At 36.3% G+C, this 23,811-nt stretch overlaps 1 protein-coding gene across 23 annotated transcripts in view; it reads left to right on the top strand.

Moving 5' to 3' along the window:
* RCHY1 (ring finger and CHY zinc finger domain containing 1) overlaps positions 1-23,811 on the top strand; it is a 26,931-nt gene extending 3,120 nt beyond the window's left edge. For 6 of the 23 annotated variants that reach the window (XM_072810077.1, XM_072810081.1, XM_072810080.1 and 3 more), the window contains 9 exons: positions 1,396-1,538; positions 2,139-2,258; positions 2,509-2,624; positions 18,140-18,218; positions 20,172-20,216; positions 20,323-20,381; positions 20,466-20,492; positions 21,363-21,483; positions 23,141-23,811. In XM_072810077.1, the coding sequence (XP_072666178.1) occupies positions 1,396-1,538; positions 2,139-2,258; positions 2,509-2,624; positions 18,140-18,218; positions 20,172-20,216; positions 20,323-20,381; positions 20,466-20,492; positions 21,363-21,483; positions 23,141-23,263 (833 nt within the window). In that variant the 3' untranslated portion in view covers positions 23,264-23,811. Of the gene's footprint in view, positions 1-1,395; positions 1,539-2,138; positions 2,259-2,508; positions 2,625-18,139; positions 18,219-20,171; positions 20,217-20,322; positions 20,382-20,465; positions 20,493-21,362; positions 21,484-22,690; positions 22,875-23,140 lie in introns of all 23 variants that reach the window. The other 17 variants (XM_072810086.1, XM_072810094.1, XM_072810096.1 and 14 more) reach the window with 14 other exon arrangements.

Genomic DNA, 23,811 nt, shown 5'->3' with positions numbered 1-23,811 from the left:
ACGAAAGTTCTTATGCAGTTGGATTGTGAACTGAAATAGTTTCTCCTACAATTTTTACTTGAACTTGGTTCTTCAGACTTGAGTATTTGGTAAGCACTTTCTCAAAAAGTGAACTGTTGAAAAGAAACTGTCATTACAAGGAAAACAATTGACAGTGGTAAAATTCAAGCTTTCACATAAAAATTAGAATTTTGGAATACTTGTATAAGCCTCTTTGAGCTTGAAAATATTCCAGTACCTAATGACTTTGCTGATGAGATCGGTAGTGATATTAACAAATATTTTTTTATATTGCATGGAAAATGTGTGAACATTTGGAAGACCTGTAGAACTCAGTGAACTGATATTTTCTGAATGACTAATGCGTGGGTAAAAGATTGATTCAAAATACAAAATCAGTGGGTCTTGCATTCTGAAATAACAGAGGGAGAAAAGTTCACTGATGCAATTTCAGAGTCCATGTTAAAATTGATCATTTATAAGAGTTGTCAGGTTTTGGCGTAGTATTAGAGAATATCCATAATTCTCTCTAAAGGCCAAAATACTTAAAATACTCCTCCCTTTTCCAACTGTATAATTGTGGGAGTACAGAGTTTCTTCATATACTTCAACTGAACAGAATACGGAAGTTGAAGCAGAAATGAGAATACAGCTATTTTGGGGGAAACTGTTTTTCATTAAAATATGTCATTTACATTAACATGTAATGGGTTCATTACTATTATTTTTAAAAGAAGTAATACTTTAAAAACCTTTCAGTTTTATAGTATGGTTTCAGTAGACATAATGCACATAATCAAAAGCTCTTTGAGATCCTCAATAATTTTTAAGAGTGTAAAGGAATTCTAAAACCAAAACGTTTGAAAACTACTGTTATGTGGTTTGACCATGAGAATATGTGGCTGAGGAGTGTTGGAGGGCAAGGCTATTGGAAGTGAGAAAGCCAAGAAATTGAGAGTTCAGAGTATTGGAAGGATTATTGTGGTGGATGTGCAGATCACTAAGATTTAGGACAAGAATAGTTTTGGGAGAGAAAAGATGCCAGTTACTCAACTTGTTAAAATCTTTAAGGAATGAACTGTGTTGTGGTAAATCATAGGATAAGAAATCTTCAGAAATGAGTGGATCTGGAAGGTCATAGTATAGTGGAAAGTACTGGGTTAATTTACTAGCTTGGAAACTCAGTGATGTACTAGTTAGGATAAGGCTAAGTTACTAAGTGTAACAAAAAAAAAAAAAACAACAACAACAACAATAATGTGGGTTTAAGAATAAAGAGTTTATTTTTTCCCACCTAACAATTTCAAAGTGAATTATCCAGTTTGGTGATGAGACTGTTCCACATGATCACCCAGGGACACGTTTTTCCCATTGTATTATTTTGCCATGTTTTAGGGCATGCAGTCATCAGCTGGGTTGCTGCCATGTCCAGGTTTCATCTGATGGAAAGGGGAAAGGGAGCGTGGAGGAGAAGGCATGCCAGTTTCTTAATATTCAGGCTCAGGAGTGGCACTGATATCTTCTGCTCTATTCTTTTGGTAAGAACTTAGTTGTTTGGCCACAGCTGAAATCAAAGAAGGCTGGGAACTGTAGTATAGCTGGGCAATCATGTGTCCAGGAGGAAGGAGAGAAAGGATTTTGGTAGTCTGCCACTCTTAAAATAAGTCTCTTACATTTATTGTATCTTGTAAAAAAAAACATCAAGGATATAGTTGATGATTAATAAGTACAAGTGAATTAAAATATAATCTTTATTATAGTTAATGTTTAAGTGTTGAAATAGGTAAATGAATTATCTAGAAATACCTCAGAAGAAGTTACCTGTCTGGTGTTTAGACTGAGGATAAATTTAGGGTGTCGTGGGATTAGTTCTTCAGTTGTGGATGTCCATTCTTCATAATTCTTTTGTCTTTAAGGACCGGATTATGTTCAACTTGATACAGACATAGATGTTAAAGGGGATACTTAAAATATGCTAAAAAAAAAAAAAAAAAGTGAAAAGTTATGTTTAGCATCAGTTTACAAACTGATCCATTGGTTGTATTCTTTGACTTCGTTATAGGAGGAGGAGGAAGAAAAATTTAATTTTGCATTGTAAACCTGTTTTTCTCATAACTTTTTTCCCCCCTGGGCATTAGGCACCTTGCTGTGACAAACTTTATACTTGTCGGTTGTGTCATGATAACAATGAAGATCATCAGCTAGATCGCTTTAAAGTAAAGGAAGTGCAGTGCATAAACTGTGAAAAAATTCAACATGTAAGATTTTATCACATTTCTATTTTCTTTTTAAAAAATGTTAAAGTGATTTACAAAATTTTTTTTGATTTACAAAATTTAATTAAGAGTATTGCAAATAAGATCTTCTATATGCAATATCTTTGATTTAAATGTTTAAAACCTTGTAAAAATCAACATATCAGCATATATAAATTGTGGGTATTCAAGTAATAATACAAAATGTATTGGTAAATTTAATCTAATTTTTAATTACATGTGTCTGTTTTAGGCCCAACAGTCCTGTGAAGAATGTAGCACATTGTTTGGGGAATATTATTGCAGTATATGCCATCTCTTTGACAAAGACAAGAAGCAGTATCATTGTGAAAACTGTGGAATTTGTAGGTACTGTATGTAAAATGTTTTCTAATTACTTTTAATGTACCTGGGCAATAATAGTTTTAAAATCAACTCTGTTGGGATAAAATTTGCATCTAATAAAAATGCATTCATTTTAAGTGTCCAGGTTAGTAAGTTACCAACATGATCAAGATAAAAAGCATTTCCATTATACTAAAAAAAATGTTCATGTCTCTTTTGTAGTAACACGTAGCCCTTCAGCTATTGTGTGGCTATTTAAAATTTTTAAATTTAGATACGAAATATGCGTTTATATGAAGAATTTGTAGGCAACTGAAGTAGAAAATTAGGGTGGGCTTTGCTTTTTAAACAGTTATTATTATTATTTTTAAACCAGCTAAGGTTTAAACATTTATTTATTTATTTATTTATTTATTTATTTATTTATTTTATTTATTTATTTATTTTTTTTATGTTTTTTTTGTGCGTGTGTATTTTTTATTGGAGTTTGATTTGCAAACATATAGTATACCACCCAGCCTGTCAAGTGCCTCCCTCAGTGCCTGTCACCCAATCATCCATCCCTCCACCCACCTCCCCTTCCACTACCCCATGTTCTTTTTCCAGAGTTAGGAGTCTCTCGTTTTGTCACCCTCTCTGATTTTTCCCACTCATTTTCTCTCCTTCCCCTATAGTCCCTTTCATGTTTTTTTTTATATTCCCTGTACAAGTGAAACCATATAATGTTTGTCCTTCTCTACTTCACTCAACATAATACCCTCCAGTTCGAACCATGTCGAAGCAAATGGTGGTTTTTGGTCCTTTCTGATGGCTGAGTAATATTCCATTATATGTATACACACCACATCTTATCCATTCATCTGTCAAAGGACATCATGGCTCCTTCCACAGTTTGGCTATTGTGGACATTGCTGCTATAAACATTGGGGTACAGGTGTCGCAGTCTGTCACTGCATCTGTATCTTTGGGGTAAATACCCAGTCATGCAATTGCTGGGTTATAGGCTAGCTCTATTTTTAACTCTTTAGGAAATTCCACACAGTTTTCCAGAGTGGCTGTACCAGTCCGCATTCCCAGCAACAGTGTAAGAGGGGTTCCTCTTTCTCCACATTCTCTCCAACATTTGTGGTTTCCTGTTTTGTTAATTTTCGCCATTCTCACTTGTGTGAGGTAGTATCTCATTGTGATTTTGATTTGTATTTCCCTGATGGCCAGTGATGCGGAGCATTATCTCATGTGCTTGTTGGCCATATCTATGTCTTCCTCTGTAAAATTTCTGTTCATGTCTTTTGCCCATTTCATGATTGGATTGTTTGTTTCTTGGGTGTTGAGTTTAATAAGTTCTTTATAGATCTTGGATACCAGCCCTTTATCTCATATGTCATTTGCAAATATCTTCTCCCATTCTGTAGGTTGTCTTTTAGTTTTGTTGACAGTTTCTATTGATGTGCAGAGGCTTTTTATGCTGATTAAGTCCCAGTAATTCATTTTTGCTTTTGTTTCCCTTGCCTTCATAGTTGTATCTTGCAAGAAGTTGCCCTGGCCAAGTTCAAAAAGGGTGTTGCCTGTGTTCTCTAGGATTTTGATGCATTCTTGTCTCACAATTGGATCTTTCATCCATTTTGAGTTTATCTTTGTGTATGGTATAAGAGAATGGTCTAGTTTCATTCTTCTGCATGTGGCTATCCAATTTTTCCAGCACCATTTATTGAAGAGACTGTGCTTTTTCCAGTGGGTAGTCTTTCCTACTTTATCGAATATTAGTTGACCATAGAATTGAGGGCCCATTTCTGGGTTCTCTATTCTGTTCCATTGACTGTGTCTGCTTTTGTGCCAGTACCACACTGTCTGATGATCACAGCTTTGTAGTACAACCTGAAATCCGGCACTGTGATGCCCCCGGCTCTGGGTTTCTTTTCAGTATTCCCCTGGCTATTCGGGGTCTTTTCTGATTCCACACAAATCTTAAGATGATTTGTTCCAACTCTCTGAAGAAAGTCCATGGTATTTTATTAGGGATTGCATTGGATGTGTAAATTGCTCTGGGTAGCACTGACATTTTCACAACATTAATTCTTCCAGTCCATGACCATGGAGTGTTTTTCCATCTCTTTGTGTCTTCCTCAATTTCTTTCAGAAGTGTTCTGTAGTTTTTAGGGTATAGATCTTTTACCTCTTTGGTTAGGTTTATTCCTAGGTATCTTATACTTTTGAGTGCAATTATAAATGGGATTGACTCCCTAATTTCTTTTTCTTCAGTCTCATTGTTAGTGTACAGAAATGCCACTGATTTCTGGGCTTTGATTTTGTATCTTGCCACATTGCCGAATTGCTATATGAGTTCTAGCAATCTTGGGGTTGAGTCTTTTGGGTTTTCTACATACAGTATCATGTCATTTGTGAAGAGGGAGAGTTGACTTCTTTGCCAATTTGAATGCCTTTGATTTCTTTTTGTTGCCTGATTGCTGAAGCTAGGACTTCTAGTACTATGTTAAACAACAGTGGTGAGAGTGGACATCCCTGTTGGGTTCCTGATCTTAGGGGAAAGGCTCCCAGTGTTTCCCCATTGAGAATGAGATTTGCTGTGGGCTTTTACAGATGGCTTTTAAGATGCTGAGGAATATTCCCTCTATCCCTACACTCTGAAGAGTTTTGATCAGGAATGGATGCTGTATTTTGTCAAATACTTTCTCTGCATCTATTGAGAGGATCATATGGTTCTTGTTTTTTCTCTTGTTGATATGATCTATCATGTAGATTGTTTCTCGAGTGTAGAACCAGCCTTGTATCCCAGGTATAAATCCCATGTGGTCATGGTGAAGAATCTTCTTAATATACAGTTGGATCCTATTGGCTAGTATCTTGTTGAGAATTTTGCATCTGTGTTCATCAGGGATATTGGTCTAAAATCTTTTTGGTGAGTCTTTGTCTGGTTTTGGAATTAAGGAGATGCTGGCCTCATAGAACGAGATTGGAGGTATTCCATCCTTCTATCTTTCGAAACAGCTTTAGTAGAATGGCTATTGTTACTTCTTTAAATGTTTGATAGAATTTCCCTGGGAAGCCATCTGGCCCTGGACTTTTGTGTTTTGGGAGGTTTTTGATGATTGCTTCAGTTTCCTCGCTGGTTATCGGCCTATTCAGGTTTTCTTTTTCTTCCTGTTCCAGTTTTGGGAGTTTGTGGTTTTCCAGGAATGCGTCCATTTCTTCTAGATTGCCTAATTTATTGATGGATAGCTGCTCATAGTACGTTACTAAAATTGTTTGTATTTCCTTGGTATTGGTTGTGATCTCCTTTCTCATTTGTGATTTTATTAATTTGAGTCTTTTTTCTTTTTAATAAGGCTGGCTAGGAGTTTATCTATCTTATTAATTCTTTCAAAGAACCAACTCCGGGTTTTGTTGATCTGTTCTGCAGTTCTGGTCTCTATTTCATTGAGTTCTGCTCAGATCTTTATTAACTCTCTTCTTCTGCTTGGTGTACGTTTTATTTGCTGTTCTTTCTTCAGATTTTTAGGTGTGAGGTTAGCTTGTGTAGTTGAGTTTTTTTCCAATTTTTTGAGGGATACTTGTATTGCAGTGTATTTCCCTCTTAGGACTGCTTTGCTGTTTCTCAAAGATTTTGAATGGTTGTATTTTCATATTCATTTTCCATGAATCTTTTTTATTCTTCTCTAATTTCGTGGTTGACCCATTCATCTTTTAGTAGGATGCTCTTTAATCTCCTCGTGTTTGAGTGTCTTCCAAATTTCTTCCTGTGATTAAGTTCTAGTTTCAAGGTATTGAGTTCTCAAAGTATGCAGGGGACAATCCCAATCTTTTGGTGTTGGTGGAGACATGATTTGTAACCCAGTATGTGTTCTATTCTGGAGGAAGTTCCATGTGCACTTGAGAAGAATGTGTATTCAGTTGCCTCCAGATGCAAAGTTTTGTGTATATCTGTGAAATCCATCTGGTCTTGTGTATCATTTAAAGCGCTTGTTTCTTTGGTGATATTGTGCTTAATTGAATATCTGTCATTTGCTGAAAGTGCCGCGTTGAAGTCTCCTACTATTAGTGTATTATTATCTAAGTATGTCTTTACTTTGGTTATTGATTGATTACTTGGCAGCTCCACATTAGGGACATAAATATTCATGATTGTTCGGCCTTCTTGTTGGATAGATCCTTTAAGTATGATATAGTGTCCCTCTTCATCTCTCACTATAGTCTTTGGGATAAACTTTAATTTTTCTGATATGAGGATTGCTACCCCAGCTTTTTTTTGAGGACCATTTGAATGGTAAATGGTTCTCCACCCTTTCATTTTCAGGCTGTAGGTGTTCTTAGGTCTAAAATGAGTCTCTTGTAGACAGCAAATAGATGGGTCTTGCTTTTTTATCCAGTCTGAAAACCTGTGTCTTTTGATGGGATCGTTTAGCCCATTCATGTTCAGAGTTACTATTGAAAGATAAGACTTTAGTGTCATCATAATACCTATTCAGTCCCTGTTGTTGTGGATTGTTTCTTTGTGCTTCCTCTTTCTTTAAAGGGTCCCCCTTAATATTTCTTGGAGAGCTGGTTTAGTGGTCATATATTGTTTCAGTTTCTGCCTATCCTGGAAGCTCTTTTTCTCTCCTTCTATTCTGAATGAGAGCCTTGCTTGATATAGTACTTTTGGCTGCATGTTTTTCCCGTTTAGTACCCTGAATATATCCTGCCAGCCCTTTCTGGCCTGCCAGGTCTCTGTGGAGTGGTCTGCTGTTAATCTAATATTTGTCCCCATATAACTTAGGGATCTCTTGTCTCTTGCTGCTTTAAGGATTTTCTCTTTATCTTTGGAATTTGCAAGTTTCACCATTAAATGTCAAGTTGTTGAACGGTTTTTATTGATTTTCGAGGGGGACCTCTCTATCTCCTGGATCTGAATGCCTGTTTCCCTCCCCAAATTAGGGAAGTTCTCAGCTATGATTTGTTTAAATATGCTTTCTGGTCCTCTGTTTTGGTGTTTTCTGGAACCCCAGTTATACTTAGATTCTTCCTTTGATGTTATCATTTATTTTCCTTTACCTTTCCTTGTGGTCTTTTAATTATTTTTTCTTTTTTTTCTTCTGGTTCCTTCCTTGCCATCAAGTGTCTTCTTTGTTGCTCATTCTTTTCTTCCACCTCATTAACCCTAGTCATTAGGACATCCAGTTCGGATTGCATCTCATTTAATTGAATTTTATTTCAGCCTGATTAGATCTAAATTCTGCAGTCATGAAGTTTCTAGAATCCTTTATTTTTTTTTTCCAGAGCTGTCTGGAGCTTTATAATTGTGCTTCTGAATTGGCTTTCTGACATTGGATTGTAATCCACATTCTGTCTCTCTGTAGCAGAGAGTACTGTTTCCAATTTTTTTTTTTTTTTTTTTTTTTTGGTGAATTCTTCCTTTTAGTCATTTTGCTCAATGCAGAGTGGTTCTATGAGTGGGCTGAGTTAAGAAGATCAACCACGACCTAAGTAAATTTCACCCTAAATGATTCTGACGAGGCCAGAGACCAGAAAATGAAAATAAAGATCAGAACAAAATAAAACAAAAGGACCCCTAAAGTAAAAACCAAATTTTAAAACAAAGTAGTAAAAAATAAAAGGCCAAGAATCCCAAAGAAGAGAAAAAAGCAAAAGTGAAGAGGATAAAAAGAAAAAAGGAAAGGAAGAAAGAAAGAGGGGTCTGCTGGTGGTGGAGTAGTTGTAGTGGAGCAGAATGTAGTCTACCTGAGGGGTCTTGTAGGGTTATCCTTTTGGTTCTGAGTGTATTATGTTCTATATAGTAGAAAATGCTCATTCCCAAATTTATATAAAGCAGAAATCATTGTAGAGAGCCCCAACATTGACCACCAAAACATAAACGAGATAAAAGAGGAGGGCAGAATGGGAATGAAGAGAGAATATAATCTCACAGAATGAACCAGCAAGGGATACCACTTGGTTCTGGGTGCATGCTGGTCATGTTTTAGAAGGAATTAATTTCTGCCATTGTAGAAAAAAATGAGGCAGAGAAAACAAAAAACACAAAACAAAAAACTATATCTCATATAGCTCTGATAATTAAATTATGTTGAAAAGCATCCAGAAGTGAAAAATATATCTAAGACCTATAATTGTAGAAATATGAAAGTCAGAATGGAAAAAAAGTTAAAAATGAAGAGGTGGTAAAATATTGTAGTTACTGTGGGAAAAATGAAAAAAAAAAAAAGGAAATTTACAGTCTGATATAAAAACTAGTTGTACTGGAAAAAGGAAGAAAAAAAATAGGAGGGGTACCCTCTAGTTCTATATACTGTAAATCCCTTGACTTCCCCTGGAGCTTTCCAGCACTGGTTGGTCCAGAACTTGCTCTTGCCCTGTTCTCCCAGCTGGTCTTCTGGGGGAGGGGCTGCTGTGCTGATTCTCAGGTGTGTGTACCTGGGGGAGATGCCCCACTCCTGCCCGGCGCTGGGCTCAGTGAGGGCTGTTTACCCCGTGAGGCCTCTGTTCTCTGGCAGCCCCGCCCCTCCCTGGCACAGGGTGACACAAGGAGGAACAACTACACTGTCAGCGGCCAGGTCTCTAGCTCTGGAGTCAGCTTCCCCAGTAACCACCCACAGCTCCCAGTCTGCACTGGCCTAGATGCTCCCTGGGCGGATGTGCTGATCTGCACAGCTTGGGAGCACCCAGTGGCAGGAGCGTCCTCGCTGTCCTGTGCCCTGCTTGCCTCCACCTGTCCCAGGAGGACCACAGGATCCTGGGCTGTGTCCGCCCGGAGCCTCCTGACCTACTGGCTTCTCCCCGAGACTCCACTGGGTGCGCGCGCTCCAGCCCTTTACGAAGATTGTGTGGTGCATGCACTGCCCTCCCCCCCCGCCCCCGCACTTCCTCTCCCTGTGACTTCGGGAGACTGGAGGTGTCCCTGTCCCTCCTGCGATTCTACCCAACTTCCCTGCTGAGCACCTTTCCGTCTGGGAAGAATCCAGCATGGATTTTTAAAGTTCCCGCGTCTCCGGGGCTGGGCTCTCCTGTCCTGGAGGCTCTCGCAGCCCCCCTTAGCCCAGCTCCTCGCAGGGCCCCTCCCCCACTTGATTCTTTTTTATTTTATTTTTTTCTGCTTTCCTACCTTGTTAGAAGCAAAAACCCTTCTCTGTGTAGCGTTCTGGCTGTTCTCTCTTTAAATCTCAGGTCAAATTCTTAGGTTTTCAGGATGGTTTGAAAGTTATCTAGGTGAGTTGGTGGGGCCAGGTGAGTTGAGGACCCTACTCCTCCTCCATCTTGCCCCCTCCCTGCAATTAGTTTTTAAAAAATTCTCAAAGTATAGGCTAATTTTATAAAAATTAGAAAATACAAAAAAGTAGAAAGAATAAATAAAACCTATAGTCCAGTCTCTCATTGATAAGCTACTATTGACATGCGTAGATAGGAATTTTTTCTTTTTAAAAACTCTGAAGTATTAGATATATAGAAAAGTACATATGTAGCATATGTTATAAAGTATACTAATACAATAAATAAGCCACTCAGTTTCAGAAATAGAAAATTAATCAATACTGTTGAAACCCCAAGTGTTCCACATTAGTCTTTTCTCCTTGTTCTCATTGGAAATAACCACTGCCTGAATATTTTAGAACACTTTCTAGCTCTTATATAGTTTGTTTTTTTTATTTTTTTATTTTTTTATTTTTTTATAGTTTGTTTTTAAGGAAGGATAACATACCAAAAGATGCATAAGCCATAAGCAACCTTATGAGTTTGCTTAGGAAAACATTCTTTTGATTATCACCCAGATGAAAAAATGGAATGTTCTTAGCACTGTAGTAGCCTCTCTTATGCTCCCTTCAAGTCTATATACTTTTCCAAAGGTAACCACTCTCCTGAACTTTTGTTCATGTAGTATATGCTCTTTTGTGTCTTTATGTATTTTAAGGCAGTATCTTTAGGTGTTTACATAGAATTTTTCTATTTTCTTTATGACCTATTTATCATTATATACTCTTTTTATCTTCAATATTTTCTGCCTTAAGAACAGTAGTATCTAGATCTTTCATTTGATTAGTTTTTGCATGAATATCTCTTTTTTTTTATTCCAATCATTCTGTATACTTATATGTAAGGCATGTATCTTGTAATCAGAATTTTATTTTTTTATGGAGTTTGGTGAAAACTCTGTCCTTTACTCTGTCTCTTTATACTTAGTCTACTATATACTATATAGTATAACTATATAATTATATATTAATATAATTGTATATATAAATACATGTGTAATCTACAATGTACAATTTTCTAATTCAGTCTACAATTTTAGTATTTTTTGTTCCGTTAGAATTTGTCCATTTGTCTTTTTTTTCTCCTTTCTTGCATTTTTTTGGAATAATCAGTTTTTCTATTTTGTTTTTATTCTCTATAAACTTGTTAGAGATACATTCTTCCATTATTCTCTTAGCAGTTATCTTAGAAATTATAACGTACTTCCTTGGTTTGCTAGAGTAATGCATTTATCATTTCTGGACAGTGCAGGAACCTTAACTTAGAGGATTTACATTCAATTGTGTTTTTTAATTTATGTATATTTTAAATTCTAAGACATTGTTTTGAACAGTCAGTATTCTCTTAGATTTATGATATTTACCATTTCTGTTGCTCTTCTTGCCTTTCTGCATCTCCTTTGTCTTCAGGATTATTTTCTTTCATCTTTAAGAATTCTTTTCATTATTAGTTTAAAAAAAAGATTATTTATTTATTCACGATAGAGAGAGAGAGAAGCAGAGACACAGGCAGAGGGAGAAGCAGTCTCCACGCCGGGATCCCAACGCGGAACTCGATCCCGGGACTCCAGGATCGCGCCCTGGGCCAAAGGCAGGCGCCAAACCATTGAGCTACCCAGGGATCCCCTCATTATTACTTTTAGTGAGACTCCGCTGGTCACAAATTGTCAGTTTTTTGTCTCTTTGAAAATGTCTTTATTTTGCCTTCATTTAAAAAATTTTATCTCTTGGGGGGGTAGAATTACTTTCTCTCAGCACTTCAGAGATATTCTGGTGCCATGGTTTCTGTTTTAGAGTCACCTAACAGGATTATTATTGCTTCTTTGAAGATAATCTGTCTTTTATCCCTCTCTTGATGTTTTCAGTCATTGGTTTTTAGCAGGTTTTCCATGATGTGTCCAGGTGTGTGAGATATTTGTCTGGCTTGCAGTTTGTAGAATTTCTTGAATCTGTGGCTTGATGATGTCTTCTGTCAGTTTTGAAATATTCTTGGCCAATATTTCTTCAGGTAGTGTTTCTGCCTTCTGCTCTTACCTCTCCTGAGACTTGAGGTATAGACCTTTTCACTGTGTCCCATATGTGTCTTAAATTTTTTTCCTGTATTTATCTTTTTTTTTTTTTTTTTTCGCCCTTTCATGCTTAAATTGGATAGGTCCTCCTGATTTATCTTCCAGGTCTCCATTGTAATATGTGGAATCTTCTGTTTAACCTATCAAGTTTTTCATTTTAGGTCTTTTTTTTCCTCAAAACTATAGAGTTTGCATTTAGTCTCTCCCTTTCTGTAGCTTCCATTTTTCAGGTGAAATTTCTTCACCTTTTTTTTTCCTTCAACATATTAATTACCAGTAATTTTAGGGCAGTGTGAGAACTCCAATATCTTGATTATCTGTGGGTCAGTTCTGTTTTCTGTTTTTCCCCCCTTGGTGTTTGTTTCTTCATCTTGCCTTTTGGCATGCTCGATATTTTTTTTAGTTGGTTGTTGGACAAAACTGTATAAGCTCTGGATGCTAATCTTTTCCAAAGAGAATTTTCTTTTGGCAAGCAGTTAGTTTAAAGGTGGATCCCATGAATCCAATTAAAGATTGAGATGATTAGAGGCCAAGTTTCATTTACAAGTCCTGTTCTGTTTTCCCTAACACCGAACCATATGCTGCTAGCATATGGTTCCTCAGCGATCTTAACTTAAAGCCAGGGGTGTTCACCAGGGCATCTCTTATGGCAGGGCCTGGCATCCATTTTTCTGCCTCCTCAGCAGAGAAATTGCCAAATGGTTTACTTGGTTTCATACTCTCTTACCTGCTGCTTGCTTAGCTCCTAAATAGAATAGTTTAGGGACTGCAAGTTCCCCAATGAGGAAGAAGCTGGGAATGTTGGCTTTGCCTCAGGGTATATTTCCCTTTTCTCTGGGATATTGACTCTTTTAAGTCCTTCCTTGTTCTTTACTGTTTTTAACCATCTGAACCACCCAGACCTCCTTGTTCTTTACTGCTTTTAAATAGCGTTTCTTTTCTTTGAACCAGCCCTAGTTCTCAGTGGAAGGTTTGGTCTTGATTTTGGCTCAAGTCACGGTTTCAGGGCTCTGAGATCCAGACCTGCCTTGGGTACCAGGTGTGGAGCCTCTCCCCTGGTCCCCCTTCCTCTCTTTAAAAGAAAAGAAAAGAAAGAAAAGAAGAAAAAGAAAAGAAAAAAAAGATCTTGGGAGCAAAATCCATTAAATAAGGTTGGCAAATACTGTGTTTAGTCAGAAATGACCACCAGGTAATAACAATTGTTTTAAACAATAAAAATATCACAAGTTTAAAAATGTTTTTGCAGTAGTAGTGTTGGAAACTTCTTTACCCTCATGATGACATTAAAAAATCACATGATTTGAATGTATGAGGTCTTACATTTTTGCTTAAATATCAGTCTTTATTTTGTAGCTGAACCTTCTTTGATACTCTTTTATGAGTCCTCTTTTTGATATTAAAGACAAACATTTTTGACTTAAGTATATTATGAAACTTAGTTATTGCTTTTAGTCCATTATACAAATCTGCAAGGTGATTAGATTTCTCCTACTGGTGTTTATAGCACCTCTAGGCTTGACTCTGGTCTGAAGTGTGGGCTTGAAAATTGTTTTTAGGCAATAATCGCTCTAAGGAAATTAGTGCTTCCTACAGAGCTTAGTAATATGTTATTCCTGATTTATATTTTAAAATAGCTCCATGGGGCAGCCTGGGTGGCTCAGTGGTTTAGCGCCGCCTTCAGCGGGGGGCGTGATCCTGGAGACCCGGGATCGAGTCCCGTGTCAGGCTCCTTGTGTGGAGCCTGCTTCTCCCTCTGCCTGTTTCTCTGCCTCTCTCTCTTTGTATCTCTCATAAATAAATAAAATCTTAAAAAAATAAAATAAAATCTTAAAAAAAATAGCTCCATGATAGTTAGATATTCTTTGGCTATGGCAGTAATTCTCTCAAAGAGTGATGTGCCCTAAAGATAGGGTTTCAGTTTTTCTTTAACTAGGGACAGACATCCAACACTGAATTTTTTGGCAATGGGTGCATACATCCTTACTGAAATGTATAAGAATGAACTTTTTTTTTTAATGGGGAAATATAATTTCTTACTGTTATTAAATAAGCACCAGGATACTTGTTTTGAGAGTACAATATGGCAGATGTGGTTTTGGTGTTCTTATTTCTGATCTTAAAAAAATGTTTCATCCATTTGTATAATTCCATTTTTAGATTATCCCAAGGAAATGGAGATATGTACCAAGAATTATGTATAGTATATGTTTTGTACAGATAAAGAAAAATGAAAAACAACCTGTATGTTTGGGAGATTGTTAAATTTGCAAGCCCATATTAAGAGTAAATTCTTGAATAATATTTAGGGATTGGGAGAATGGTCAAAATGTCTATCAGGATAACACACATACCACAATATTAGCAGTACTTACCCATGAATGATGGGATCATGATTGATGTTAAGTATTTGTTGGTATATTTGTTGGTTCATGTTCTTCTGGGTTTTATACATTTTAAAAAATGGCTATTACTTTTAAAATTTAAAAAGGTATATAAATTTGTATAACTACATTGGGGAAATAAAACATCTCATAAAATGCTTTAAGGGAAGGATGTATTTTTGCATTTCTGCAAGTTATTAAAGAAGCATCAGACAGATCTTTGTTATGTGTTTATGTGTTGAGCAGGAGTGGGTAGAAGGCAGGCATGTTCTTTTTTTTTTTTTTTTTTTTTTTTTTTAATTGGAGTTCAATTTACCAACATTTAGCATAATACCCAGTGCTCATCCTGCCAAGTGCCACCCTCAGTGCCCATCACCCAGTTACCCCAATCCCCCGTCCACCTCCCTTTCCACTACCCCTTGTTCATTTCCCAGAGTTAGGTGTCTCTTCTGTTTTGTCACCCTCACTGATAATTTCACTCATTTTCTCTGCTTTCCCTTTATTCCCTTTCATTAATTTTTATATTCCCCAAATGAATGAGACCATATAGTGTCTGTCCTTTTCCAATTGACTTATTTCACTCAGCATAATACCCTCCAGTTCCATCCACGTCAAAGCAAATGGTGGGTATCTGTAGTTTCTAATGGCTGAGGAATATTCCATTGTATACATAGACCACATCTTCTTTAACCATTCATCTTTCAGTGGACACTGAGGCTCCTTCCACAGTTTGGCTATTGTGGACATTGCTGCTAGAAACATCGGGGTGCAGGTGTCCCGGTGTTTCACTGCCTCTGTATCTTTGGGGTAAATCCCCAACAGTGCAATTGCTGGGTTGTAGGGCAGGTCTATTTTTAACTCTTTGAGGAACCTCCACACAGTTTTCCAGAGTGGCTGCACCAGTTCACATTCCTACCAACAGTTCAAGAGGGTTCCCCTATCTCCACATCTCTCCAACATTTGTGGTTTCCTGCCTTGTCAATTTTCCCCATTCTCACTGGTGTGAGGTGGTAGGTATGTCATTGTGGTTTTGCGTTTCCCTGATGGCAAGTGATGTGGAGCATTTTCTCACGTGCATGTTGGCCATGTCTATGTCTTCCTCTGTGAGATTTCTGTTCATGTCTTTTGCCCATTTCATGATTGGATTGTTTCTTTGCTGTTGAGTTAAGTAAGTTCTTAATAGATCTTGGAAACTAGCCCTTTCTCTGATACGTCATTTGCAAATATCCTCTCCCATTCTGTAGGTTGTCTTTTGGTTTTGTTAACTGTTTCTTTTGCTGTGCAAAAGCTTCTTATCTGGATGAAGTCCCAATAGTTCATTTTTGCTTTTGTTTCTTTTGCCTTCATGGATGTATCTTGCAAGAAGTTACTGTAGCCAAGTTCAGAAAGGGTGTTGCCTGGGTTTTCCTCTAGGATTTTGATGGAATCTTGTCTCCCATTTAGATCTTTCATCCATTTTGAGTTTATCTTTGCGTATGATGTAAGAGAATGGTCTAGTTTCATTCTTAGGCAAGCATGTTCTTGTTCTTGAATTTATATTCTGTTTGTGGAATAATAAGGCTTCGTAAGCAGTCACTACTGTAGAGTTTGTCAGATTATACGGATTGGAGTAGTCTTAATTTTAGGAAAGTTTGAGTAAAGTTTTAATATAGATAGACCAAGGCTGAAGAGATCAGAATGCACCAGGCTATAAATAAATAACCAAGCCTGAGAGAAGGCAGTGAAAGAATGGAGTGAGGGGCAGTGGAGGTGGAGGTAGAGACTGTGGTTGAGGTTGGAAATAAAGAGGATGTATTATATAGAGTAGTTATTTTATTTTATTTTTTAAAAGATTTTATTTATTCATGAGACAGAGAGGCAGAGACACAGGAGGAGGGAGAAGCATGCTTCCTGTAGGGAGCCCGATGGAGGACTCCTTCCTAGGACCCTGGGATCGTCCCGTGAGCCAAAGGCAAATGCTCAACCACTGAGCTGCACCCAGGCCCCCCTACAGTAGTTATTTGAAACTGAAGCAAATCTACTGAGTTCCTGTCACCATTAAAAAAAAATATATGTGTATGGTAAGGATAAGTATTGTTGGGTGGAAGTTTTATTAGCACTTTGAGTGTGTGTGTGTATATATACACGTGTGAGGGGGGAAAGGAGAACTGGGTCAGAATGTAAAAGTATTTACTGTGTGTTGAAGTGAAGTTTGAGGACAATGCTGCAGAGCCTGGCAGGTCACTTTCAAGTACTGATGCCAAATTGACTGTTTTTGTTTAAAACAAAATCTCCTGGTAATCAGTCATTTTGGCTTTTGTATGTTTGAAACATCTTTATTTTGCTTTCATTTTTGACAGATATTTTTTGGATATAGAATTCTAAGCTGACAGGGTTTTTTTCAGTACTTTAAAGATGTTGCTATACTGTGTTCTGTACAATACATTGTGCATTGTTTGCAATGAGGAATCTGGTGCCATCCTTATCTTTGTTCCTCTGTATAAGCCTTTTGTTTTTTTCTGGCTGCTTTTAAGATTTTATCTTTGGTTTTGAGCAGTTTGATTATGATGTTCCATGAGTTTTTTTCATGTTGCTTGTGTTTAGGGTTTGTTGAGCTTTCCTTTTAAGGCCATAACACAGAAGTCTCATTTATTTCTTCTGTTCACAACTTCCAGAGAAGTTGCAGATAGTCTTTATTCAGGACATCCTGTGCATAGCTAAGTATTTTGTTGTTGTGAAAGAAGGGGATAATAAAAACTTGGGGGTAACTAGCGATATTATCTTTATCATGCATAATACGTTTCAAATGGATGAAAGAAAAATCTAAAAATTAAAGGTAAGTATTAGAGGTATACGTATATTTATGACCTATAGGTTTCAAAAGCAGAAGCAATAAAGGAAAATACCAATGGCTTTTTAGTACATAGAAATTAAAATGGCTGTATGACAAAATATATAAATCAAGATAGGTGACATACCAGTAAATTGTAAATATACTAATGAAAAAGATTAATATTCAGGATATATAAACAGCTATTTTGAAGTGGTAAAAGACAAATACCTTAGAATGAACAGAGCACATGAACAGATAATCCACAATAGAAATCCATATGGTTCATAAATATTAAAATATATCTTCATCTCATAACCTGAGAAATGCAAATTGAAAATACATCTTTTATTTGTCTATCATTATAGGTAACCAGTGTTCACTAGGGTACGGGGAACATGGGTGCTGTCGCACATTGTTAGAGGGAATATAATGTAATATTACCTTTTTGGAGGTCAGTTTGTCAATATCGAAATCAATGATGCAGTACCCTCTGATCCCATAGTTTCACGTATAGGAATCTTATAAAAATTACCAAGAGATGGGCTAAGTGACATCTGTATAAGCATATTTATTTTATATCATTGTGTTAAGATGTAAATTATATAAGGGAGTACTTTTAAAAATTATGATCTGTCCATACTATGTAATACTGTGTAATTCATGAAGAGGAATCAAGTGGTTCTAGTTAGAACAATCTTTAGGATGTTATTCAGCTAAAAAAAGTCACAGACCAGGATATATAGGAAGAATCCACTTATGTAAAAAAGAAAACCTAAAAGGTGTGTGTGTGTGTGTGTGTGTGTGTGTGTGTGTGTATGTGTGTGAAAACGCCCGGACAGAGAGCATTCTGTTAATAGTGCTTATTACATTTGGGGAGTGTTGTTGAGGAGGTAGTGGTTTACCCCATGTTCTTCATTATGGTTTGAACTAATTTTACAGTGAAACTAAAATAAAAATGAGTAAATTACCACTGCAGTAAAAATGAACTTAATTTTTTGGCTTTCACATGTATTTTTAGGATTGGTCCAAAGGAAGATTTTTTCCATTGTTTGAAATGTAACTTATGCCTAGCTATGAATCTCCAAGGAAAGCACAAGGTATATAATTAAGTTTGCATAACTTAAAAAGTATTATATTGTGTCTGAAAACCAGCTAAATCCTAAAATGTTTGGATTTTTCAGATATTTTGCTATTTTTCAGATATTACCAAGTACAACTATGTTGTTTTTTATTTTTAAGCATTAAGTAGGTGTTTTAAGGCATATGCCTCAGAATATCTGATCTACAATTCTTTTTCATCTGTGTAGTATGTAAGAAAACTTTTTTAAAAAAAAGATTTATTTTAGAGAGAGTACACAAGCAGGGGGAGAGGGAGTGGGAGCGGGAGAGGGAGGAATCTCAAGTAGACTCTGTGCTGAGCACGGGACTCCATATGGGGCTCGATCCTGAGACCCTGAGATCATGACCTGAGTCAATAGCAAGAGTTGGCCGCTTAACCACCTGAGCCACCTGGGCACTCCATAGTATATAAGAATATTATATCAGTTATTTGCATAATGTTGACAGCTTCTAAGTTTATGGATTCATCTCATTGGTACTGGTTTTAAGAATAACAAAAAGTGCATAGTAAAGAAGGAATAGCAATGTAACAGCATTTCGAGAAAAATCAGAAAATAGTTTTATATTTACTTTCATAGTTAGAAGTATTTTTAAGGGGGATCCCTGGGTGGCTCAGCGGTTTAGTGCTGCCTTCAGCTCAGGGCGTGGTCCCGGGATCCAGTCCCACATCGGGCTTCCTGCCTGGAGCCTGCTTCACCCTCTGCCTGTGTCTCTGCCTCTCTCTCTCTGTGTGTGTCTCTCATGAATAAATAAATAAAATATTTAAAAATATATTTTTAGTTTTGGATATAGTAATTATATCATACCAGGCTCTTTAAGATTATTTTTCATTATTCAGAAAATATCTAATAAACATCAGAGAATGGAGAGGCTAATCAGGATTTTTTTCGTTAAGTTTTTCATTTTAATTCTGGTATAGTTAACATTAATGAGGATTTTTTAAATAGATGCTGGATAAAAACTGGCCTAAAATAGGTCAAGTGTTAAGAGAAATTGAGATGAATAATGAGCATTTGGGATACAATGACAAGATAGAAGGGAAAAAGGATGGGGTTGAGTAGAGATGACTCCTGAGGCTTTTAGCCCTTGCTATTATCCTTGATTAGTAGACCATGAATTTGCTGGAATTAAAAGATTGAGTTTGGTTTTATAGACTTCAGTTGAGGCATGATAGCTGTGTGGTCTTTCAAAAACTACACAGTTTCTCTTGTGGTATCTTTGTTTCTCAGTTATTTTTCATTGTCTATATTTCAGTAAATGGTCCTATCATATAGTTAAGTGCTCACTTAAAAAACGTGGGCATCATCCATGGCTTGGTGCTTCCCCATACCTTCCTGCATTTACTCACCCTATCTTGTCAAGTTAGGAACTCTGGCACTGGAGGCAGCCTGTTGGCACTCAAATACTGTTCAACTTCTTATTAGCATGTGACTTTGGAAGTTATTGAGCTTCTCTAGGCCTCAGATACCTCATCTGTAAAATGGAGTAATAGTTGTACCTGTTTCATTTAGAGTTGTGGGACTTGGTTGAGCTAATGTATAGCATGTAGTAAATTTCAGTAATATGAATCGTCAATATCATTAAGTTTTGGAACAAAATACATATGAAATAGATTCCAAATGTTATTATCTCTGAATCTTTGTAAATCTTAATTCTCTGATTTTCCTCATTTGTAAAATGAAGATAATTTGAACAATTAAGATGTATTAATTCATTGTTTCAGGTAATGTGCAAAGCCTGAAATAGTTGTGTGAGTTAATTGTTCAGTTCTTGTCTGACATATAAGAGACATATATTAATGTTGTTAATTATTATTTTAAGTAAGTTAGTATCATTAGTATCATTGCTTTATCATTAGTTTTTATTACTATGTATATATCTGTCATTCCATCTAGTTAAGTTTTAGTAATTTGAGTTTCTCCTTTAAACAGTGTATTGAAAATGTTTCCCGGCAGAATTGTCCAATATGTTTGGAGGTAATCTTAAACTATTATCTGCTTTGGAAATATTCCTTCTTGAACTTAAAGTACTTGGATGTTTATATACTCTTTATGCAAGCAGTAACATTTATTTCCTTTATAGGACATTCATACATCCCGTGTTGTTGCTCATGTCTTGCCATGTGGACATCTTTTACATAGGTAATTTTTTTTTTCCTCAAAAATGTTTGAAAGTAGAGGAGATGGTTTTTGCCTTACTAAAATAGTGTTATATATTTTTTTCAGAACATGTTATGAAGAAATGTTGAAAGAGTAAGTGTTTGATGGGATTTTTAAAGGTTAATATTGTAATATGTCTGATTTATTTAGTTACTTTGTGCAGGGATATGGAAGTGGGCAAGCATTGCTGTGTTACTTACACTTTACTGGGCATGGCAGGTTATCTTGAGATGGGTAGAGTAAATGAATAGTGTTAAATTGGGCAAAGCATATTGTGGTTGTAGGAACTGCATCTTTGCCCCTGTGCTTGTATTATGCCGTATCTCATCCCACAGCTCACAAGAGCTACCTCTTATTTTTCTGGCTGTGCTTACCAGGGGGCACAGGCTCTGCTAAAGGCAATCCATACCATTGTAAAAATACTGAGGCTTGTCACTCAAAGATCTGTTAAGTCATTATATTAGTGCATGTTAATCATCTGCAAAGAGAGCTGGTAACAAGATTATCTAAAGCAGAGACTTTATTGTGGGTGAAGGATGTTAAAATGAAATGAGCATAGTCAGGAGAGAAGAGACTGAAAATGTATTTTGGTCCTGTGCATTCGTAAAGAGAAATTTTAATTTAAGAGCCAGGTAGAAGGGAACTTCTTCAGAATTTTTAGGAAGAAAATAATACAATCTGAATTGCCTGAGTATATTAAGAAATTGAGGTTATTCTGTAAAGAATATGAACTAATTCCTGCCCACTTTAGAGAACTGAGGAAAAAGTAGATCTAAAAAATACCATAGGTTACAGGATTTAATTAACCCAAGTTATAAGTTCCCAGGCTTGTAACAGGTCATCTTGAAACACAGAATAATGCTCTGTTTTGGATGGTTTATGTACCAGTTAGCATGCATCTTATACTGGAGTTGATAGACTCCTTGTTTAATGTTTGGAAAATAACCTTTCTATCTCTTCTAGAGGCTACAGATGTCCCTTGTGTATGCATTCTGCTTTAGATATGACTAGATACTGGAGACAGCTGGATGATGAGGTAGCACAGACTCCTATGCCATCAGAATACCAGAACATGACTGTGGATGTGAGTATAATCAGTGCTTAAAACTTTTTAGGTTCCTGTTTGATGTGCTGGTTTACTTTTGCCTTTTTGCTCGAATCTGTTTAAAAAATACTGCTTTGGGGGATCCCTGGGTGGCCCAGCGGTTTGGCGCCTGCCTTTGGCCCAGGGCGCGATCCTGGAGACCCAGGATCGAATCCCACATCAGGCTCCCGGTGCATGGAGCCTGCTTCTCCCTCTGCCTGTGTCTCTGCCTCTCTCTCTCTCTCTCTCTCTGTGACTATCATGAATTTAAAAAAAAAAAAAAAAAAAATACTGCTTTGGCATTGACACCAATGTGATTATTATATTGTATTGTATTGTATTTGAAAGGACCAAATACAGATTTTAGTTACTTCAAATTCAACAAACCAGACCAAAAGAGAGAGAGAGGCAGAGACACAGGCAGAGGGAGAGACACGCTTCCTGCAGGGAGCCTGATGTGGGACTTGATCCCTGGACCCAGGATCACGCCCTGAGCCGAAGGCAGACACTCAACACCAAGCAACCCAGGTGTCCCCAGAGTAAAAAAATCTTAAGAATACCTTTATACAATTCTTGCCAACACTAGATGGCAGGCAAAAACTTTATTCTGAATTATTTACATGCTATTTGTCAGAGCCAGTCAGTTAATGTAACTGGAGATGAATTACTGGTCTGCTGTTTTATTTTAATGATATTTTATTTGTAATTATTTTAAATTTTATTTCAGGCATACATATTTGTTGATTTTTGAAGATTATTTTGTTTTTTAATGTTCATTACCCTTTTTATTCATGTGGATAATTGAATTGCTAGTAAGGTCAATGAAGTATCACTTTTAGAATACAAATAATGGTTTTATTGAGATATAATTTATATGCCATATAACTTGTCCATTTGAAGTGTACAGTTTAGTGCTTTATCATACATTCTTGAAATTGTCAAACATCATCACCATCAATTTTAGAGTATTTTTGTCACCCCCAAAAGAAATCCCATACCTATTAGCAGTCATTTCCCAATCCTCCTAGCTCTAGGCAATTAGTAGTCTTTTTACATTCAGATTGTATTCTTAATTATTTTCCAGATTATAATTTTGAGCAAATTTGGAAGTTTTCTATTTATTGTGGTATGACTATTCTAAAGGTAATGCTTTTCTCACATAGTAATGTATTGATCTATTTTCAGGTTAACCGTTTTTATTTTTCAGGATCTCAGTACTAGAAGAGATTAAGTCTCAAATGACATCTTATTGTCATTTTTGGAGATAAGCCAAAGCTGCTTTTTATTAAATTAGGAACTGCTTTTTTGGACTTTTTTTTTTAATGTCAAGGAAAAAGAAATCATCGGTTATTTTGAATTTTAAGTATAGATGTCAATCAGATTATGCCTATGTAAGTAGATTTTATGCTCCACACTATATACTTGGAAACAGTTTTAAAATAAGACTTCTTAACTCACTTTCATCTTCTAAATTCAAAGCTACTCTTAGAATTTTCAGAAAACAAAAGGCATTTCTGTTTTGGGAAATGTTTAGACTTAGCTATATGTGTTTCAGTTCTTCAGTATGATTTTTGGAGAATTGTTTTGAGCAGACAGTGCTATTTTCTATCTATAAGGTTTAATATACTTAATTTGAATTAATCTCTTCACTTTTCAGATTCTCTGCAATGATTGTAATAGGAGATCTACAGTCCAGTTCCATATATTAGGCATGAAATGTAATATTTGTGAATCCTACAATACTGCTCAAGCTAAAAGAATTTCACTAGATCAGCAATGACCAACGTATACTGCACTGGAAAACTCAGCATTTTCTGATCTAGAAAAAGGCTGTCTTTAGTATTCAGTTGTTATAATGTGTCAGAATCTATGCATTAGAGTCGATGTGTTTTGTACTAGCGTCACAGCATAAAATCATATTACACATACTTAAGGATTCAGGGTCTCGTTATAGAATATCATAGCTTTATGTTGGATGAAAGCCACTGTGCTTGTTTATTGATTGGAAACTCTCTTAGTGTTTGGAAGCCAATGATGTTTGCCACTGAAATTCACATCCATAGAAGTATATTCTGCTTCCATGGAACTTTGCTTTAAGTGACACTATGCACAAAGAGTTCATTTCTAGTTCTTGATAGAACTGCACTTGTTTCTCAGTATTATTCTTGACTTTTTAAGGGCTGTGCTATAATGAGAATATGTTCTGTCTTACTGTTGAAATCTTATGATATATACTTTAGAATTTTCTAAGACAGCCCTTTGGATCCTGTAAATGTGAATTTTGATGTAATAACTGCTAATAAAATTATATTGAAACTTTTATTGAAA

This window comes from Canis lupus, chromosome 33, assembly GCF_048164855.1.
Source record: "Canis lupus baileyi chromosome 33, mCanLup2.hap1, whole genome shotgun sequence".
NCBI classification, from domain to species: domain Eukaryota; kingdom Metazoa; phylum Chordata; class Mammalia; order Carnivora; family Canidae; genus Canis; species Canis lupus.
This window is presented reverse-complemented; position numbering and strand designations above follow the sequence as displayed.